The sequence below is a fragment of the Eupeodes corollae genome, chromosome X (assembly GCF_945859685.1).
Source record: "Eupeodes corollae chromosome X, idEupCoro1.1, whole genome shotgun sequence".
Classification (NCBI taxonomy): domain Eukaryota; kingdom Metazoa; phylum Arthropoda; class Insecta; order Diptera; family Syrphidae; genus Eupeodes; species Eupeodes corollae.
Window position 1 is genome coordinate 4,832,625 of NC_079150.1, and position 20,592 is coordinate 4,853,216.

Genomic DNA, 20,592 nt, shown 5'->3' on the forward strand with positions numbered 1-20,592 from the left:
AAATTGCGAAGCGTTTATTCGCTTGATTGTAAGAGACTTATGGGATAAGATCAATCATATACTGATTGATTTATGATTTTAAAATGTAGAAAATTAAAAAAAAAGTACGTATTTTTAACGTATAATCTTAAATCTTTGAATGAGATTAACTTCATTTTTGAATAAGATTCTAATAATTCTTCTCAAAATCCAATTGTCACTCTTTAGATGGTCATATCTTTTAGGATAAAGCAATAAAACAAAGTATTTTAAAGTTGTTGTTCAAATAATATAATATGTATTTTCTTGTACTTAAAAATGAATTCAACAATGTTTTTTTTATGAATTAATTGAGCTTTTGGTTTTATATAATGGTTCTCATAAACATATATGTTTTATCTATAATGGTTTATGTTTGAATCTACAAAATCTGTGAATAGTTTTTTTAGTTAATAAATAACAATTGTTTTTTTATTTTTATATTCACAAAAAATCATCAAATAGAAATCGTTTCTTAAATTTAAAAAAGAATTTCCAAACATTCTAGAATTGAAGCAATGAATCAACATGTATCAATACTTTTTATTTAAAAATCATTTGCATAATTTATACGTACATAAGTATGTACCTGTATTGACACAAAAAGAAATTATTCTGATAAATGTGCTTACAAGTTTTGCATACATTTATTTTTCATTTTTATCTCACTTTATATATTATTTTTTTTTTGTTATTTTTTACAATAAAAACGATTTTAATGACTGGAAAAATAATTTCAAAAATTATTATTTTGTGTTTGTCTCTCAAAAACAACGGAGAATTAAAAGAGTCGATGTAGGCATCATGCTTAAAGTGTATCTTATCCAGTTTTTGTATTCAAATTTTTCGTTGATGTTTCAAACCTATGCCCGAAAATGTTCAGCACCATTTTAAATATATTACTAAATACATTTTTCTACTTAAACTTAAGTTTCAAAGAAACCTGTACCAAAAGGTTATAAGCATGCAAACCAAGGGAATTATTTCCGTAACACAAAATGCATCTTTACATTTGCACAAAATAAAAATGTCCCTACACTAACAGGCATTCTGCTAAAATATGCTCCGTTTCCAATAAATTGTGTCTTTTGTAATTAAGTCTATATCTATCAATCAATCAAAATTTACCTTTTTCAAAATTAATGTAAAAAAGTAAAATGTAAAAAATACATATATGTTTAAGTTTTTCTTTAACTTATTAAAATCAAAAATAATTCAATCTTACATAGTAAAACTACATTAGATATCATAATTATGAATAAATTCAATGTAAAGATGTCTACGCTGAAAACAATATAAATTAATACAATCATAAACAACAAAGTTATTAAAATTGATTGTTTGAAATTATTTATATATATATATACATATGTTTAAAATGTATCTTTTACATCATAAGATTTTGTTATATTTTAGAAATTGTTTCAGTTGTATTGATCCTCCCCTATTATAAGTACTTGTAGCTTTGTGTTATACTTATAAGTCCCAGGTATGTTTTGTCTTTTAAGACTAATTTGGTTTTGTGTGAGTAGTTAAACATACATAACAAAAACCTAACAACTTTAATTAAAAAGGAAGAAATTATCTTCTTCATGGAAATTTTATAATCGAGTCTAAGCTATATGAGAAAGCATTATTAGAACTTTAAGTGAAAGCAATGTTTTTTTTTTAAACAAAGATAGTATTCGTAAAATTGGAAATTGAAGAATCAAAAAATTCAATGGGCATAATTTTTCTTTAAACGTTCCTGATACCACATGGTGACTCTGAGTACCTTCTTAGGTACTTTGAAATGTTTTTAGCAATTATGTATATACACAACACTATGAAATTTCAATACATTTTATATGAACTTTTTAGTTTTTTTTTCCAAAAAAAAATAAAATTAATTAATATTGACTATTCTAATTCATTGCTAATAATCACTAACCGATATATCAAGGAGATTATCAAATAAATCATCACATCGGGTATCCATACTACGTAGATATTGAAATGCCTCATCAATTCCATCAATGTATGGCCGAAAACTACTCTCCGATGATGTTGAACCTGTACAATATGGCTCCATTTGTTCAACAATAACATTTGGCTGACTTTGATTTCCGATTGATCCATTGCTAAGATACGATGATATAACAACATTTTCACACGGTTCTGGTATTTCATCTTCCACAAAAACCTGTCAATAATTTAATAAAACTGTTATATACAAACATTTCAATAAACATCAATGAGAAAAAATAATAAACAAAATTTAAAAACAATTAAAAAATATTTATAACAAAATGTTGGGTTTTAAGTAGTTTTTAGGTAGAATAGGTTGTTTTAGTTAGCTTTACGTTTTATTTTAAGGAAATAATTTTAAGTCAATTCAGAAAAGATATTGAAATTATTTTGTTCTAGTTTTCTAATAACATAAAAAATAGTTTAGGATTCGAACCACACTGATAACTTTCCATCTCGTCTGTCGTTTTGTCTTGATTTAAACGTTACCAAAATACTAAAAATAATAATTTGTGTGAGATAAATAATTTAAAGTCAATATATTTCTTTGTTCTCCTAATACTTGACTCGAAAACTATACCTTTCAGTTTTTTGTTGTTTTTCTAGGTTTTCGTGTTAAAAAAATTACCAGTTGAATTTTTCTAAAAGATTAACTAAAAATTACAAAAATATTTTGCATTTGATGAAAATATTGGATTTCCAAATCCATTTTTGATGACTAAATATTTAGCCAAAAAGAAAAAAAAACATTTTTTACCATTTTTGAATTTTTCTAAGAAAATTTATCACAGAATGAAATGATATTGAAGAATTTTTACCAATTTTGTGGGTTTGAATATTTTACTGAATTTCAAAAACAATATTTTTCATAAGGTGAAATTAGTTTGAAGCCCATATCTTTCACTTTTGAAGCCGAAAATCAATGTTTACCAACTTTTAGTAATGTTTTTTTTCCAAGTTTTTATTTTTTTTTTGTAAAAAATAACTGTCAATTTGATTCTCAAAATTTTACCAGATGTCGAAGCGTTATTTTTCTTCGCATAGAATTATTTTGTAGATAAAATCATTTTTTGTTCGTAAAATAATCGAAGTGACAGTTCTTTTTTTCAAGTTGTTTTCATTTATAAAAAAACCGTTGATAGAATTTTTCTAAAAAATCTTTTATTTAGATTCTAGTTACCTTGAAACTACGAGAAATGTCAAAATTTTCAATTCGAAAAATCAGACCCATTGCAAAAAAATCTCTTTTGACAGAGAATTGTTAATTCTCTATTTTATTTTTAAAATCTTAATCAGCCCATACAATTTTCATCTCCTATTTTAAATTGAATAAGATGGTGAAAATTTGGAATGAGCAACATATTTTGAAAATAATTCTAAATTAAATATTGAGCACCTTAAATAAATTTTTTGGTATTGAGCTCTCATTTTAATAAAGAATTTTTTTACCATGTATTTTGGTAGTTTTAAATTAAAGACAAGAAAGTATATAACACTTTAAAAAAAATTAAAAAAAAAACAAATATTATTAAATACTTGTAAAACAGATAACTTCATAAACTATTTTTTTTCAATACTTACATTTATTTGCTTTTCAATTTCAGAAATATTCATTGGACCTCCTATATCTGCTGTCAACGAATTCACAATAATAGTACCCAATTCATATTCAGCATCACCAGTCAAATTAGTAGAATTTGACAGCTTATTATAGTTATTATCGCTGTCGTTGCCAGTATTAGCTATAAATACATCCTGCAATTTAATTGAACTGTTTATATTATAAGGACTTATTTGATTGTTATCATCTATAGTTGTAGTGCTTTGACTTGGTGATGACAAAATGGACGTTAAGAATTCTGAATTAATTGTTGTGTCTCTTTGAACAACAACATTATGCTGCACATCGAGCTCATCTAAAATAAATTCTTCAACATTGTCTTTCTGTTCAATTCTTGTGTTAGGCATTGTTCTAATTAATTGATTATCGGCTTGTTTTTCACCTTCTCCACAACCACCAATAGATCGATTTCGATTTCTGTTCGAAGATTTTCGATTGCGAATACGCTTGCGATCGCATTTTTTAGGGTCAATACCGAGCTCCCAATAGCCACCTTTTCCTTTTTCGTATTTACTGCGATCAATTTTTTTAAAACAATGATGCAATGACAAATTGTGTCGTATTGAATTCTTAAAAATAAAAAAAAATAAGTTTCCTTCAGTTTATAAATTTAACACACTTACGTTCCACCGTTTTCGAACTCGAAAGAATGCAAATTTTGATTCTATCCAAGAGCATATTTGTTGAAGTGTCATGCGACCGTTTTCCACCATCGCCATACCTATGATGTGTGAATAGTTGAAAGGAGGTTTTTCTTCCACATCTTTTTGGTAAATCTCTGCTGAAAGGTCATATTCGATGATATCCCTAAAAAGCATAAACTTGTTAAACAACAAATAACTAAAACAATATGAAGGAACTCAAGCTATATTTAAAGGTTTTGAGAAGACAGCCGAAACAAAAATAAGTATGTCAATAAAAATCTGAAAACAAGCCGTTTATTTTTCCAGAAACAGAAATCTGTTAGTGTTAGTTTTCCTAAGTGTTTTGCTTTGCAAAAGTTGATATGACCGCACCTGTACAAATTAAATAGTATGGAGCTGCAAACGGAAAAGAAACCTTTCCATCTATGTTATTTTGTTTCCTTCACTATTAGAAGGATAAAAAGCCCATCAGTTGCAAATTTTCCCTTAGTGAGGACGATTTCGACAAATTCCGCACCTTTTTTGGAAAGAGTGTATACCACAATAAAATTACTTGTGCAAGTTTAAAGTGGTTTTAATCTCTATCCATCAATTTTGTCGAGGCTTATAAGTAAGTTGAAAACCTTTGGGGGAATTTAGACTCCAATGCTCCTACAGACAATTTTCGATGTCAGTTTTCGTTTTCAGTTTGCTAAAAAATTAATGTTTACCGCTGCGCCCATAACTTTGACTTTTGCAAAGCACATATTTTTTATGAAAAAAACACATTATACAAATCTCTTGCTTACTTTTTAACTTTTTCCAGAAAGGTATTATACCGTTCCGAGGCTGATGGCCTCTTTTGCTGCACAGGAGCTGTATTTTCCTCAACTGTCTTATTGTTTTGTGCACTCTTTCCATTAGAGCACTTACGATTGACACTATCATCATCTGCAGCGGATTCAGGCCATGTTAATAGTTCATTTCGAAGTTCCGTTAACCAAGTTAGATTAGTTAGTTCTTCTGATTCTTCACTACAACTCGAGGCCGCATCGCTCGCCATATTATGACCCGAAAGAAAGCATTCCACTGAATTTTCTGAAAGCACTGATGGCGTTGGACCTATTCGAAGAATAATGTTTGTTTATATAAAAACACACACACAAAAGTATCATACAAGGAAGAATATCTTACTTTGGTTCGTAACAATATTGGTGCTGTTACTGTTATTTGTTGAATAAGGCTGAGGTATGTTAAACAAATTAAAAACATATTTTATATTGTTTTGTAGAAGTGTTGAATGGTTTGGTTCCACTTTTGACATAATTATTCTCCTGAGTCTCCTATTGACTGCGCGAAAAATAATCATAATTATAAATGTTTATTTAAAAAAAGAAGTTTTTATTTAAGGGCACAAATAATGTCTTTATTAAATCAATCAATTAAAATTTAGTTTATACACTGTATCCGTATGAATAATGAATAATGAATAATGAATAATGAATAATGAATAATGAATAATGAATAATGAATAATGAATAATGAATAATGAATAATGAATAATGAATAATGAATAATGAATAATGAATAATGAATAATGAATAATGAATAATGAATAATGAATAATGAATAATGAATAATGAATAATGAATAATGAATAATGAATAATGAATAATGAATAATGAATAATGAATAATGAATAATGAATAATGAATAATGAATAATGAATAATGAATAATGAATAATGAATAATGAATAATGAATAATGAATAATGAATAATGAATAATGAATAATGAATAATGAATAATGAATAATGAATAATGAATAATGAATAATGAATAATGAATAATGAATAATGGATAATGAATAATGAAAAAAGAATAAAGAATAAAGAATAAAGAATAAAGAATAATGAAAATCCCACTTTATTCTGCTTACATACATAATTTAATGTAATATAATAAACTAATACAAGGCATGTAGTACCTGTGGCATGATGGTTAATGTGTAGGACTGTCATGCGAGATATATAGGGTTTAATACTTCCTGTGCGACCTAAATGTTTTATTCACGGGTACTGCCTCTTGCGAGGAATCGACAAATCCTCCAAGATTCCAATTCCAAGAGGAATTGCTGTCATTAAAAGTGCTTTCTCTAGTTAGCCGTTCTGTATATAATGGTTAAGAGTCGTAAGTCACTAGGCCCTGGACTGTTGCTCTACCTAATTTATATATTTATTTATTATAAGGCCTAGTGACTTACAATTCTCAAATATGTGTGAAAAATATCATGGATTGATAAGACCTACAATTTGTATGCCCTTTACGAAATGCTATTTAAGAAAGCGATTACATGACAAGAATAAAAAGATTTGTCATTCCTAGCAAGGGGCAATCCCCGTATGAAAACAAACTTTTTTAGGAACCCAACCCTTCAACATGACAGTCTTACGTTTTGGCCATCACTCTACGGGTTTGCTAGAAACGACTCAAACATTTTTTCCTGTAAATATATTTGCATGATGAAGCTGTGTTTGATTGGAACACAACGCAATGATGATGATGATGAAGAGGAAAATTATCATAAGAAAAATGTATTTCAATGAAATCAAACTACGGTTTACTTTACATTATAGAATTCTCCGAGGCCTACTTGCGTTCACTAACCCTTCTCTTTTCTTTTATATTAAATCTTACATAAAACGTAAATAAATTCATAGTCACTTGATTTTCCTTGACCTACGATTAAAATGTATGTATATGCTCTTACAGTATTGACATCTAAAGGTATTATTTGTCAAAATTGTCTACGCTTGCCCTTCTGTCCTTAAATAGTGAGATTAAATGTTGGTCTAATACATCGGGCTTAGTATATTGTTCTAATGCTCTTATAAGTGCCTACCCGATATGTATATATGACTGATTAAGTCTTTAAGCTAAATAATGGATGTTATATAAACTTGCTCTTAAGTTTAATAAAGTTAACATGATGAACTCTTCTTCCAGATGAATTAAGTAAGATAACTGCCGCACTTCTTGATGCCTCAAAAAAAAGTATCAATGATGATTTTCGAAGCCAGACTGTCTTTCACTATATGTGTATTCAAGGTTGAAAATTCCTTTCCTGTATTTTCTTACACAAAGCTTTCCAAGTTCTTATAGCTGGTAAGTACGTAAAGTTAAAACACTTTGTAAGCAGTTCCTTTTCTACGTTTCAACACACTTCTTTTTGATTAACCCACAACCAACTCACCATACATTCAGGGTCAATTTATCGATCAGTGGAGGTGTTTGTCTGGAGCACATGTCTATTAATACCTCACGCAGGCTGTTGATTGATCTTGGCGGCTCTAGCACTCGACCTCTTATCTTTGGCATCCAAAATATTTGCATCCACGCGGGAGCAACAATCAGATATATTCCTCGTGACTGGTTTAAATGAGATAAGACATTCGGTATCAAAATCAGATATATTGGAGAAAATGTCGAGTCAAGGGCGCGTTCTGCCGAATAAATGGACATTTATCTCTTGACAGCTAAGTTTCTTCAACCAAACAGGTCGAAAATGGTTGCCCTTGCTGCACCTAAAGAGACAGATATGGGTATATCTTATAGGTCTGTGGCACATGTCTATTAATACCTCACGCAGGCTGTTGATTGATCTTGGCGGCTCTAGCACTCGACCTCTTATCTTTGGCATCCAAAATATTTGCGTCCACGCGGGAGCAACAATCAGGTATATTCCTCGTGACTGGTTTAAATGAGATAAGACATTCGGTATCAAAATCAGATATATTGGAGAAAAACATATATCTCTTGACAGCTAAGTTTCTTCAAGCAAACAGGTCGAAAATGGTTGCCCTTGCTGCACCTAGAGAGACAGATATGGGTATATCTTATAAGTCTGTGGCTCCGAGCCACCAGATGGTGTCCTCCAAAACCATGCGAGGGATGAGGATCCCTTTTCTCGCCCGCCTGCTGAATTAAGATCTAAAGTCAGCGACTGTTAAATCTTCACTTGAGATAACGAAACCTGCAAAGTGTAACTGTTCCAAAATCTTCATGAATTACTTAAGGCTACAACATTCTCTCCTTTTTTCTCTAGAATACCCATCGAGTGTAATTGGTATTAGGACTGATTTTTTAAAATGTGTCCTACAACCATCTGTCAAAGTTGTACAGTCTTCACAGCCAATCGTTTACTTGTATTTAATCTGAGAGTGAAGGATCAGTTTGAATGTTTTTTCTTTTAAATATTTGTTTAGTATGGCTGTGAGGTCGAAAATGGTGCAGCGTCTTTGAAATAAGGCCATTTCAGTGAAGCATCAAGAAATGATCAAAATTATTCTCGAAGAAATAGATGATTTGTCTCACTAGAAGAGGGGTAACCCTACAATAACCCCTATGTTTTAGATCCAAAACTTTAGTTTTCGAATTATTAAAAAAAAGATATTTTCGACCTGTTTATTTAATAAAGTGTCAGGGACATTTGTCTTTCAGCTTTATCTCAAATTTTTCGAAGTCAATATCTGATCATTCGGATCAACTTCTGGTATTGAACTTAAGTAGTGTGGAATTTTTTTTTATTTTGTATTCAGATTATTTTTAAAAATGCTGCATAGGTTAGGGTTACGTTAGATTAAGGAGGATGCTGGCTGACAAAAAAAAACATTAGACCAATAATCAATACGTTTTGTTACCACATGGATTTCTAAGGGTCTTCCCTGCTCGTCGAGCCGTTTGGAGCTGATAATCAATCGTTTGTGACAACAAGTTTCGGAATTCATTCGATGACTGAGATTATCATAGAACAAGTCTCTTAAGTCGGAATGTCCCTGTTCGTCGAACCGTTTGGAGCTGATAATCAATCGTTTGTGACAGCAAATGTTGGAATTCATTAGATGACTGAGATTATCATAAAACAAGCCTCTTAAGTCGGAATGTCCCTGCTCGTCGAACCGTTTGGAGCTGATAATCAATCGTTTGTGACAGCAAATGTCGGAATTCATTAGATGACAGAGATAATCATAGAACAAGCCTTTTGAGTGGAGTCTTTATCTTTGTGACAGGACATGAAAGTAGAAAATGTGAAACTGTCACCTCCTCATCCACGCAGCATCTGCAGAAAACATTTTTGGAGCTACAAGATGAAAAGCATGCCTATAATCTAGTAAAAGGGATATATTTTTTTGAACGTTTGGCATTAAGGTTTGACCAAATGTGTTTACGACAGGCAAGTTAAGATGTTAGTCTATATTCGGGGCCCTTTCCATAGTGTACTACTCAAGCATAACTTTGAACTTAGTAATTAAAGATAGACTGATGTAAGAATTGTTACTTAGTAAAAGTAGAGTGGTTCCACTTTTTGCAGTTTCCTGAAATGTCTCTATGAACCGGTAAATATTTAATAATCTCAATTCGTGCAACTGTTCCTGAAACATACACAACTGTTATGCATACACTTTTCTTTCTTATACAAAGCTTATAGCTTTTTCCAAAACAATGTTTAAATTTGTGTTTTCAGGAGATATTTTTTATTTTATTTCTGAATTGATTTGTTTTTAAAATCAAAACCGTGTTTTTTAAAACTATTTTCATTATTTGCTTAACTGCAGCATAGTCCTTTTTGCAGAAGTAATCACTTCTTATACAGACCATGTCATTAAATCAAAGTATTATAGGTAGACCTTCTTGTCACTAGCCGTTGTAGGAGTTTGTCTGCACTGTATTAATAAATCTCCTATTGTTAGTCCTCCCATACCTTTTCAGCGTTGTTTTCACATGTGTTAAATTTTACAATGAAAAAAAATTGGGATTTTAAATAAATTCGAAAAAAAACTTGTATAGGAGCATTAATTCTAGACCGCTTGGACTTGGGTCGATTGTAGGAGTCAGCCCTTCACTTAATTGTCGTTACTTACAATTGACGAAATCTATATCCAATTCTTAGTTTCCTTATTTTCTTGAACAATTACATAAGTTTGCATAAGTTTCTTTTTCAAATCACATTCATAAAAACTTCACTTCAATACATTGTTTTATTTTAATATGTTTTAAACTTCCTTTATAGTTTATTAAAATATTTTATTTTATTTTATAAAAACAGAAATCAAATTTCACAATAAAAAATAATATCAATACTAGCTTAGTTTGTAGGAGACGAGTATTGTTAGACAAGAAATTTCGTATTTTGACACGTAAGCTATATAATAGTCTTATAAGTTCTCAAAGGCACACACTAATACAAATCGAAATTGAAATAAATTGACCACCGCCCAATTACGTGGGGTTTTTTTTGTAAACAAGGATATTTATTTTCAAAACGAAAAGGACATAAGTACAATTATGTTAAAAGATCGCAAATGTTAAGGTCTTTCGCGACAGAAGATTTTAATTAAACCATAGTTTAACGGTTATTCAAAGTTGCTGTTAGTACATGAAGAAGAGTTGTTATTGTTAATTTAATAATTTCCTTGTGCTCCTTTCAATTTTTAAAAGCACTTCAAATATTGTATAGTTTCTTCAGTCACTCTTTCTATAAAATGATTGTGTCCGGCACTGTTAACTAAAATCATTGTTCTTTTTTAGCGCAGCGTAGAGCTGTTCCAAGGAGGTATATATTGTTTTTTAATGTAATACATGCATAACCAGAGGACTATGTCTGTAGGTATATTTTATTTAATTGCCCTTATACAGGTTTTTCCATATTGCTCACATGGGCATTCATAATAATTATACTCATACATTTATATTCCATAGGGGTCATAGTTTACAGGTGAAATACAAGTGAAACAAATTTAAGTGTGCAATGTGCGGTACACAAACCCACGGCCGGTTAAAGGGTTGGTAAGTGGTAATTTGCAGGCCCGTTCCGCAGTCATGAAAAATGTTGGGTGGTATAAAAGGTATACCGATATTTAATTTGTCTATCTTTTCTCTATACCCCTGAACTCAACAAAGATGAATATTAAACTTTGTTGTCATCTCATCAAGACACGATCGCAAAGTAAGGGCTGTTTGTGATTTCATAGTGATAGAGTCGGGAATTCCGCCTTAAACACGATGCAGTGGGGTAAACGATATTACTTTTTGCTTGAAAATAGGACTCCAGTAGCTGTATTACCTCTCTCTTGAATATAAGGTTTAAAGCTTAATTTTGTATCCAAAACAAGACCAAAGCATTTTGTTTTATCTGAAAATATATGTGGTCACTCTGCACCCTTCCTTCTGTTGTTAGAATTGTTAGTACTTAGATCGTTTACTATTAAGTTCAAGAGGAAAAGAGAAAGACATCAACTTGCGACGTACCTCAACTGACAGTTTTTTTAATAGTAAAATCGTCCAATTTTGATAATCCTGCTCAGGACAACTTGAGATGTTATCAATAATGGGTATGAGTTAAATCAGTCAATGATTATAGTGTAAAGTGAAATATTTAGAAAACCTAATTTGAGATAATTTTCAGTTTTTCAAAACCTAAAACAAAATTAATTTAAAAAATGTCTGCACGTCCAATCTTTAAAATAGGAATAATATTTTAGAAATATCCGCCCAGTATGTCATTTCAATTTGAATCGGCCCTGGAAAAAAGTATGGGTTATTTACCACCATTGGTTCTTATCATTTTCTAAGTTGGTTGGTGGTCAGCTGGTTGACATTGTGTTAAATTTTCTTACCAACAACCCTTCTTGTGGTTCAGGTGGCTCATGAAAATAGGGTAGGATGCCCGATTCCTTTTTTTGGTTTGTTTCACTATTACTAATTTTTCATTAGTCTTCTCCCTTTTTAAAACAAAATTATAAAGAAGATTTGTTTCTATGTCCACTCCACCACTCATTTAGTTCAAACAAAATTCTTATTCACCCACAAATATTCATTTTTGTACTTCAAATTGAAAATTCAATTATCGCAGTAGCAGCAGGTGAACTGCATCTAGATAAAAAAAACTACAAAAAGGAACCAAATTAACATCCCAACAACAACAAAAAAAACATATCCACAGAAGGACCTGCTGCTGACTAGGACATTGTAATAGCCATGGTCACTCATGTATGACTGATTTGTTACGTCATCACAATACCACTCTAACTTTTAAAGTTAGCATTCGATTGCATAGGGGCACTTTGATCAAGAACATATTGTAATAATAAATTGAGCGCACTGCACACAAAAGAGTATGGCACCAGTGAAGGTCCTTCCAAATTTCAGTGTTTGTATCAGTTGTGCTAGATAGAAAGTTCTACTATTACTTTTAATGTGACAACAAAGAATGACAAATATGCGATGTGAATTGGTTGGATTGGTGTGTGCAATTGCAATTGAGTGTGGGAAGTTTTTAATTTTTAAGTTAAGTAATTTCATTCATAATAATCAAAACTACTTCGCTAAATTTTGTGTATCTACTTTAATTGAGCAGTCGATTTTATGCTTAAGTTTAAAATGTCTTCCACTGGCGTTAAATTATATGTAAATATAAAACTTCATGTGTTTCAACTAAAAACCAAAAGATGTTTTCATATAAAACTATGTATAAGTTAAGTAACTAATGTGAATGCATAAATGATTTATAAATTGTAATTCCAATTAATTTAAACTTAAGTGTGAACTTTCATCAATTTTCTACTACGTCAGTCAAAAAAAGGGCAACGTTACTAGATCTTAAAGTACAAATAGATATAAGTTTAAAAAACCAATGCTTGCTTCCAAAAATTCGAATATCTCTCAAATCCAATATATGTTTTAATTAAAACTACGACTAATTAAGTAGCTAAAAAAGTCTTTATTTTTTTATTTCTTATTCATCAATGGATTTGACATAACAATTTGCTGAAAACAAAAAGGTTGGTATTTACATTAATTACAATTTACTTATTCTAGCTCAACTCAAGAATGAAATATGTTTTTAACAATATTTTTGAAATTATCCCTATTCATAGAAAGGTCGACTTCACTACAGATAGAATTATACAATGCTAACGAACGAGTTACAGGATTATTTAAACCATAATTTGAACCATGAATGGGAACAGAGAACAGATCATTAAGAATTCTTAGATTTCTTTCTGGGACAAGAAATTTGCGCAAGTAGTTCTCCAGATTTTTTACAATTACTTAAAATGTCTTTAATAAAAAGAACGCATTGAGCTTGTCTGCGGCTTTTATGTGATTTCAAATCTAATAACTCACATCTTGAAAAGTAAGCAGGCATTCCGTCGGACCATCTCAAATTCCTTAACGCGAATCGCGAGAACCCTTTGTGTATCCTTTCTATTCTTGCAATAGCATTTTCGTGAAATGGGGACCAAACCACACAGCAATACTATAAGATAGGCAACACTAATGAAAACAAAATTGCCTTCAAAGTATACTCATCTTTAAAAACGCTTGAAGTTCGTTTGAGAAAAACCTAACATGGAATTATCTTTCGAAACAATAAAATCGATGTGGGCAGAAAATGTGAGTTTGCACTCAAAGACAACACCAAGATCTTTCAACTCACTGACCCTTGAGAGTGTTACCATACGAAGTTTATAATTAAAAGTTAAAAGAGTTAACGTTTTATAAGCACTAAAAATTTTACATTTTGATATGTTGAAAATAAAACTATATCATTTTGAAAGTTTAAACAATCACTATCTGAAGATATTTGACTAAACAATTTAACGTCATCTGCAAACATCAAACAGTCACAAAAATTGAAAACGCCAGGAATATCATTTACAAACAAATCGAACATAAGTGGTCCCAAGTGACTACCTTGGGGGAGACCCGACTCCACCTCTATACAAATTGATGCAAAACCATCAATCTGGACGAATTGTTTATGATTTAACCTCAACCATTTCAAAAAATTCGTATTGAGTCCCAGTTTTTCAAGTTTATGCAATTAAAGTTCATGGTGAACTCTGTCAAACGCCTTAACAAAATCTGTGTAAAGGACATCGACTTGCTTTTTGTCTTCCATAGATTTTAAACAACATTGGGAAAAAAAGGCACAAATTAGTCGAAGTTCGTCGGCCACTAATAAATCCATGTTGTTTTGACGTTATTACTTCCTTAAAAGCAAAAAATAGTCTTGATATTGGCCTGTAATTTTTAACGAGGTGCTTAAGGCCACTTTTGTAAATTGGATTAACAAACGATAATTTCCATGTTAATAAAAACACCAGATGATAAAGATTTATTGAAAATAATTTTAAGAGCGTAGCAGAGAGACGAGGCACATTTTGACAATAGATCGGGGGAATTTTACCCGCTCCTGCTTTTTTAGTTGAATCGAGTTCAAACAGACCATTAAGAACGTCTTGTTCTGATAAACACTTTAAATCGAAATCAGTGATAGGGGAAATATTTGAGTAAAAGTCATTAATATTTAAAATAACATCAGTATTTTAATTGGATTGCAAGAAGATTGAATATTGCTTGTTTTTTCGTTATCAAGCTGCATTGCTGTTGGCAAAAATGAAGTTTTACTTTTCTTCTTCTTTTTTTTTGCTTTCAGTAGCACTTATGTATGTACTGAAAATCAAATTCTCTCCGAAGCTGAAGAAAGCGAGCACGATCCTCTGAACTATTTGATGTCTTTGAACGCTTAAATGCCTTATTTTTTACGTTTTCTAAATTTGTTAGCCTTTTATTTAACCACGGAGGCTTAAAAGAAGATTTTTTATTAAAAACCGGGACAAACTGTTCAATGCCATCAAAAATAACTTCTTTAAAAAAGACATACATACTGTTTAGAGATCTATTGCAAAGTCTTTGTTCCCAGACAGTTGAATTGAAGAAATTATTTAATTCAGTGAAATCTGCCTTTTTGAAGTTTTAGTTCAAACAATTATATTCAGTTGAAAATTCTTCTTCTTAATATTATTAATAAGCTAAAATGTGTAACCTTTCACTATTTTAAAACAAAAATAGAGGCTGGGTGTGACCTACACTGATAACTTGCTTAAAAGGTTTGTAGGTTTTCGTGTTTTATTAAAAAAGTTGGCAGTTGAATTATTCTAAGAAATTATCTAAAAATTACAATATTTTGCATATGATGAAATAGTTTAATTTCAAAATTTATTTTTGTTAACGAGATTTTTAATCAAAAACCAAGTTAGTAGTGTTTTTTTTAAAGTTTTTTTTATTTTCTAGAACAGAATGATATCATTTTGAAGTCAATACCTTCATTTATTCACGAGAATCGAACATCAATCGAATACCAATTTTGCATACTATATTTTGTAGACTGACTGTTGGATTTAAAAAAAAATCTTGATTAAAAGCAATATTTTTGTATAAGATATTTCTAATTTTACAAAGATGTTGAAAATCAATTTTTAATAAATTTAAGTAACGCTTTTTTAACAGTTTATTCTTTTTTACAAAAACTGTCGTTTCGATTTTTCTCAAAATTTTACTGAAAAAAAAACAATATTATTTATGAGATGAAATTAGTTTTAAACCAATATCTTAAATTTCAGAAGATATTTGAGTGGAAAATCAATTTTAACCAATTTTTAGAAATGTTTTTGTATGTTTTAATTTTTTGTTCAAAAACCAGTCAATTTTATCTTTAATTTAATTTGTAAAAAGATGTTTAAGTCATAAATCCATTTATACCAACTTTTGGTAATTTTTCTTAAGGATTTTCTTTTTATAATAAAACTGTCAATTAAATTTTTCTCCAAATTTTACAAGATGTCAAAAACGTTATTCTTCGTTGCATTAAATTATTTTGTACATAAAATCATTAATTATTAGTAAAACATTCGAGATAACAATTAATTTTGTTCAGTTTTTTTTTGATTTATAAAAAAAAAACGTTACTTGATTTTTTTCCAAAATAATATCAGTTTAGTATCACGTCACGGTATATTATATTAAGTTTAATTCATGTCGCTAGCGTTATTGATCCTAGAGATATTTTGGGTTACCCTCTCAATCATTCTGTGTTATTATATGTATATCAAATTTTATTTAAAGTCGGTTCTTAAGAGAAAACTTCCCGCATAAACGGACGAACGAACGTACGTACACACAGACATTTCTCTAAAAATTTCAATTCGGAAAATAGCACCGATTACAATAACTTTATATGCGAAATTAAAAATTATTATCTATGGTTGTTAAGTTTTTACAAAAATAAATGCTGTTACTACTCAAGTGTTACAGTTGTTAAATTATGGCTTCCAAAAATAACTATTTCAGAGTAACCCTATCAGGTTGAATCGGGAATTTAAAATTAACAAATCCTAAATTTTTCAATAACTTTGAACAAAAATTAAGATTCTATCTATCAGAATCCCTTGATTCATTTTCAATTATAAAAACAAAAATTAATAATTTTATTTCCGCACTTTTTTATTTTTGAACGGAATTTTTGACCGACTCGCATGCTTTTCGGTTTTGTTAATCCAAACAAATTATCCGCTTTGTTGACAAACGTAATTCAAATCAGGAAGAGTGTGGCTTTCATGCAAGCATAGAAGCACAGAAGATGAGCACCTATTTTTACTTTTTTTTTTGTAATCAAAATTGAACTATTCCGAACACCACTCTGCTCTGACTTACTCTTTAAAAGGTTCACACTCAAGAAGTATGTACATAACTATGTACGTCCTTCAGAGTCTTTCATCAGGAATAGAAAAGTAAAATTTATCGAGGTAAAAATATAATTAGTTCATCTATTTTCTACACATCCGAGTATAATTTTAAATAAAATTAAAATAAAATACAAAATACAAAATACACACCATATCGATTGATTGAGCTTAAAAAAATGAAATTGTTAAGTTGTTTTGGAACTGTTGAACGAATGTAACAACATTAAAATTGTTGAGTTGTTTTAGAACTGTTGAACTCATGTAAAAGGTTTTCGAAAAAGACAATATCTGCTTGACTGGTCGACTATGTATGCCTATGCCATCTTAAGTTTTTTTCACGGGTACTGACAAATTCTCCAAGAGTAACTCTAGTCATGAAAAAGTGCTTTCTCAAATTAGTCGTTCGGATTCGGCATATAAACTGTAGGTCCCCTCCATTCCTGACAACATTACTCGCACACAGGAATGGTTGAGAGTTGTAAGTCACTAGGCCCTAGTTCTACACCCAATTTATTTATTTATTTTTTAATTAGGATAGTAAAATGTTTTAAATTGTATCTGAAATGGAAAAATCATCATGTTTTGAGTTTTAGCTAAGGTTTAAAACCCTGTTTTTAGTTCTTTTTAGCATTTTTAAAGGGGTACATTTAAAATACTTGACTTGAAAAATTAAAAACCGATAATTGAATTTAAAAATCTCAAAAACGATTGTTTTGTTTGTGGGACAGAAAAAAATGATGATGGTTATTATTTTTAATAATTATAAAACGTTATATAAGCAATTAGTTTTTAATTCAATGACACCCTTTTCATATAAGCCTCCAGAAATTGCATGCGTTTATATCATCTTGTGTTTCCTTTGTCCGTATAATTTGATATTTCACTTAAGTATTGTAGGTCTCACATTTACGAAAATTATTAAGAAGATATATTAGAAAACGTTTTCAGCACGGATACTCTTGCGAGGAATTGACAGATCCTCCAAGAGTGATTCTTGTCATGAAAAGTGCTTGCTCGAACTAGCTATTCGAATTTAGCATTAAAAGTGCAATGACTCGCACACAGGAATGGTTGAGAGTTGCAACTCACTTGGCTATGGTTCTCTATGGATTGTTGCGCCACCTAATTTATTTACTATCGAAATACAACGACAAATATTTTTAGTAACAATTTAGAGTCTTGGAGTGTAATCAAGCAAGGTGTGTGTCTCACTTTCCTAGAGAGCCCGAACGAAAAAGATGAAACACAAACAAAAATTGACTTCGAGAAAAAATTTATTTTTTGAAATTCATGTTCATTTGTTCCTTATTGTTACTGTTGTTTTTGTTATTTTTTGGCTCTCCGTTCCATATTTTATGTTAGTTCTCTACTGTGCGATAGATATCGAAAATATTTACGAGGAATTTTGAGTTCAACACAAAGTGATATAAAAATATTTAATTGAAATTTTTTAAATTGCAATATACATACTCGTATATGAGAAAATTTGTCAATTTTAAATAAATAATTTTATATACAATAAAACGTAATATACTACAATAATAACCAGGAAATATTTTCATGTTGAACTCTATGTGAACGGTTCAAACAAAATAAGAAATGCTGCAACCAAAAAATTATTTTTAAATAAACTTAAAGTAATCTGTGATGTGAAATATTTAATAAAGACAAAAATAAATTTAAATTAATTATGTTTTGCTTTTGGGTGCAAATTTGCAATCAGAAAGATTACTCGTGAGTTACAAAGCATATGCATATATTTTCTTGTTCCCACATATTTTTGTATTTTAAAAAAATAAATATAAAATATATGTGTATGTTACGCAAAAAAATAAATATGCAAAATGTTACTATTTACATTTTTTAATCTTGTACAAATGTCTAAATTTCTCATTGCGAATAATTCTTTTTCATGCATTCAATAATTTCCGATCTCTCTTCATTGCACCCCTTCGCATAAGAAACAGTATATCTAAAAAAAAAAGAATTAACTATTAGTTTTTGTTTTTGGAAATTTGTGTGTTATAAATAATTAAATAAAAACAGAAAAGAGAAAACTCCTCTAAACATGCAATTAAACGAAAAACAAAGGTGAGAGAGACATTAATTTATTGTTTTTTTTTACAATTTTTGATATTTTGAAAGTTTTTTTTTTCATTTTTATTGAAACGTTTTAAAAAATGTTTAAATGTGTAAGTATTTGTTTGTTAGTTTTAATTTTGTTTATTTCGTCAAAATTCAAAATAAAATTTCAACCCCTTTGATCATAGGACGATTGTGTAGGCGAATTTTGTGTTTTTCTAAGAACAATTTACTGTTTTAGGTTTCTATTACTCATTCAATTTAACAAAAAAGAAATAAAAACATTCGGTTTGATGGGCAATAATTTAAAAAATTATTTATTTTGTTGTTTACAACCCACGATCTTAGTTCATCAGTTTTTATTTTATGACTGTTATGTTAAAAATAAATACTAGATCACTGATTTTTCAACATTCAATTAAAGTCAATATTATTACTTTCAGTTCTGGATGGTTTCAAATGTTAAAAATGTGTGCAAATTGTATAGTTTCAAAAAAAAGAAGAAATGTCATGTTCTTATTTTAAAAATAACGTTAGGAAAATACATAATAACTAAACGCTTTCTTCATAAAAGTTGGGAAATGCTATAAATGTTATACAAAATATACCTCCTTGACTTTTCTTTTTTTCAGCTTTGGCTTAGTGATCTTTTATAAATGCTTTTCTTGAAATATAATATTATTTATTAATAACTCAACAGCAACCTGTTGGATGTTTAGTGTCGAATGAGAAGATAGATGGATAGATACTGTTTATGAAAATATGTATTTAAAACATTCAGCACATCAATGTCATACCATCAACCAGCTTCGGCATAAGGGATATAACTGTCGTGAAATTTCTATTTTATCGTCTTACTTATCCAAACTCTGAGAATCTGTGTGACTTTTTAGTTAAGAATGTTTATAAAAAAAAGTCTTTACCGTAGCCGGATATGAACGTATTCTGCGGGGGGGGTCTGTTGGTTGGTTACAAATGTATGTTTATTCTGTAATTGATATATGTAGGATAGAAAGAAAAATATATACATAACTTTGTTCACCGTTCTATTTTACGTAAGACAATCATATAAGCATATTCCCTCATTTAAAATAAATCTGACTAATTGTTACCAATTTGACATCATAACACAATTTATCCTCAAATTTTAGAAAATAATTATTTTACTGTTAGTGCTAACGCTAGCTTGTTAACATCAAGCTCTAAGCGTGAGCTCAAAAATCCATAGCCACGCGTTTTAACATTGAATCTTAAAGCGTGCGGCTACAACGATTCATTCAATCAACATAAGCTGTTTCTACCAAAACGTAAGGGGACTTCGTAGTAAGATTGCTGAAAAATCTTTTAACTCGAAATCATTTACACTCGATATTCGTTTTGACAGAAACTTTGCTTCATTTAAGCTTTCCCGAAACAGAGCTCTTCAGTTAAGAGTTCGAAGTTTACAGAAACGATCGTCATGTTGGTAATGCAAAGGATTAAAGGATTATAGGTGGAGGTGTTCTCATTGCGGTAAAAATACATATTTCTCTTTTACTATATCTTTTCCATTTGAACTATTAATTGAACTAGTCTAAGGTAAGGATAATGGTGCAGACTAAGACTATTTTTATTTTAAACATTTACATTCCTCCATAAAGTTTGGAGTCTG

The 20,592-nt window shown here is 29.8% G+C and overlaps 2 protein-coding genes across 7 annotated transcripts in view; one reads left to right on the forward strand and one right to left on the reverse strand.

Annotated features, from left to right (window-relative positions):
• Window positions 1-263: 263 nt before the first annotated feature.
• LOC129953398 (uncharacterized) lies at window positions 264-19,677 on the reverse strand. 6 transcript variants are annotated; one of them, XM_056066571.1, is made up of 7 exons: window positions 19,550-19,677; window positions 18,718-18,831; window positions 5,464-5,619; window positions 5,079-5,391; window positions 4,270-4,453; window positions 3,607-4,215; window positions 264-2,200 (listed from the first exon to the last, which is right to left on the reverse strand). In XM_056066571.1, exons 3-7 carry the CDS (start codon window positions 5,591-5,593, stop codon window positions 1,934-1,936), a joined length of 1,503 nt encoding a protein of 500 aa, XP_055922546.1. In that variant the 5' UTR covers window positions 5,594-5,619; window positions 18,718-18,831; window positions 19,550-19,677; the 3' UTR covers window positions 264-1,933. The 6 variants fall into 6 exon arrangements, with proteins under 6 accessions (XP_055922546.1, XP_055922549.1, XP_055922544.1 ...); XM_056066574.1 differs by lacking the exon at window positions 19,550-19,677 and adding an exon at window positions 19,379-19,494; XM_056066569.1 differs by lacking the exons at window positions 18,718-18,831; window positions 19,550-19,677 and adding exons at window positions 7,523-7,853; window positions 7,910-9,793.
• Window positions 18,193-20,592, forward strand: part of LOC129953390 (tau-tubulin kinase homolog Asator) — a 36,162-nt gene continuing 33,762 nt past the window's right edge. Inside the window, exons 1-2 of the mRNA XM_056066548.1 lie at window positions 18,193-18,593; window positions 18,827-18,950. Coding sequence (XP_055922523.1) covers window positions 18,928-18,950 — 23 coding nt within the window. The 5' untranslated portion in view covers window positions 18,193-18,593; window positions 18,827-18,927. The remainder of the gene's footprint in view (window positions 18,594-18,826; window positions 18,951-20,592) is intronic.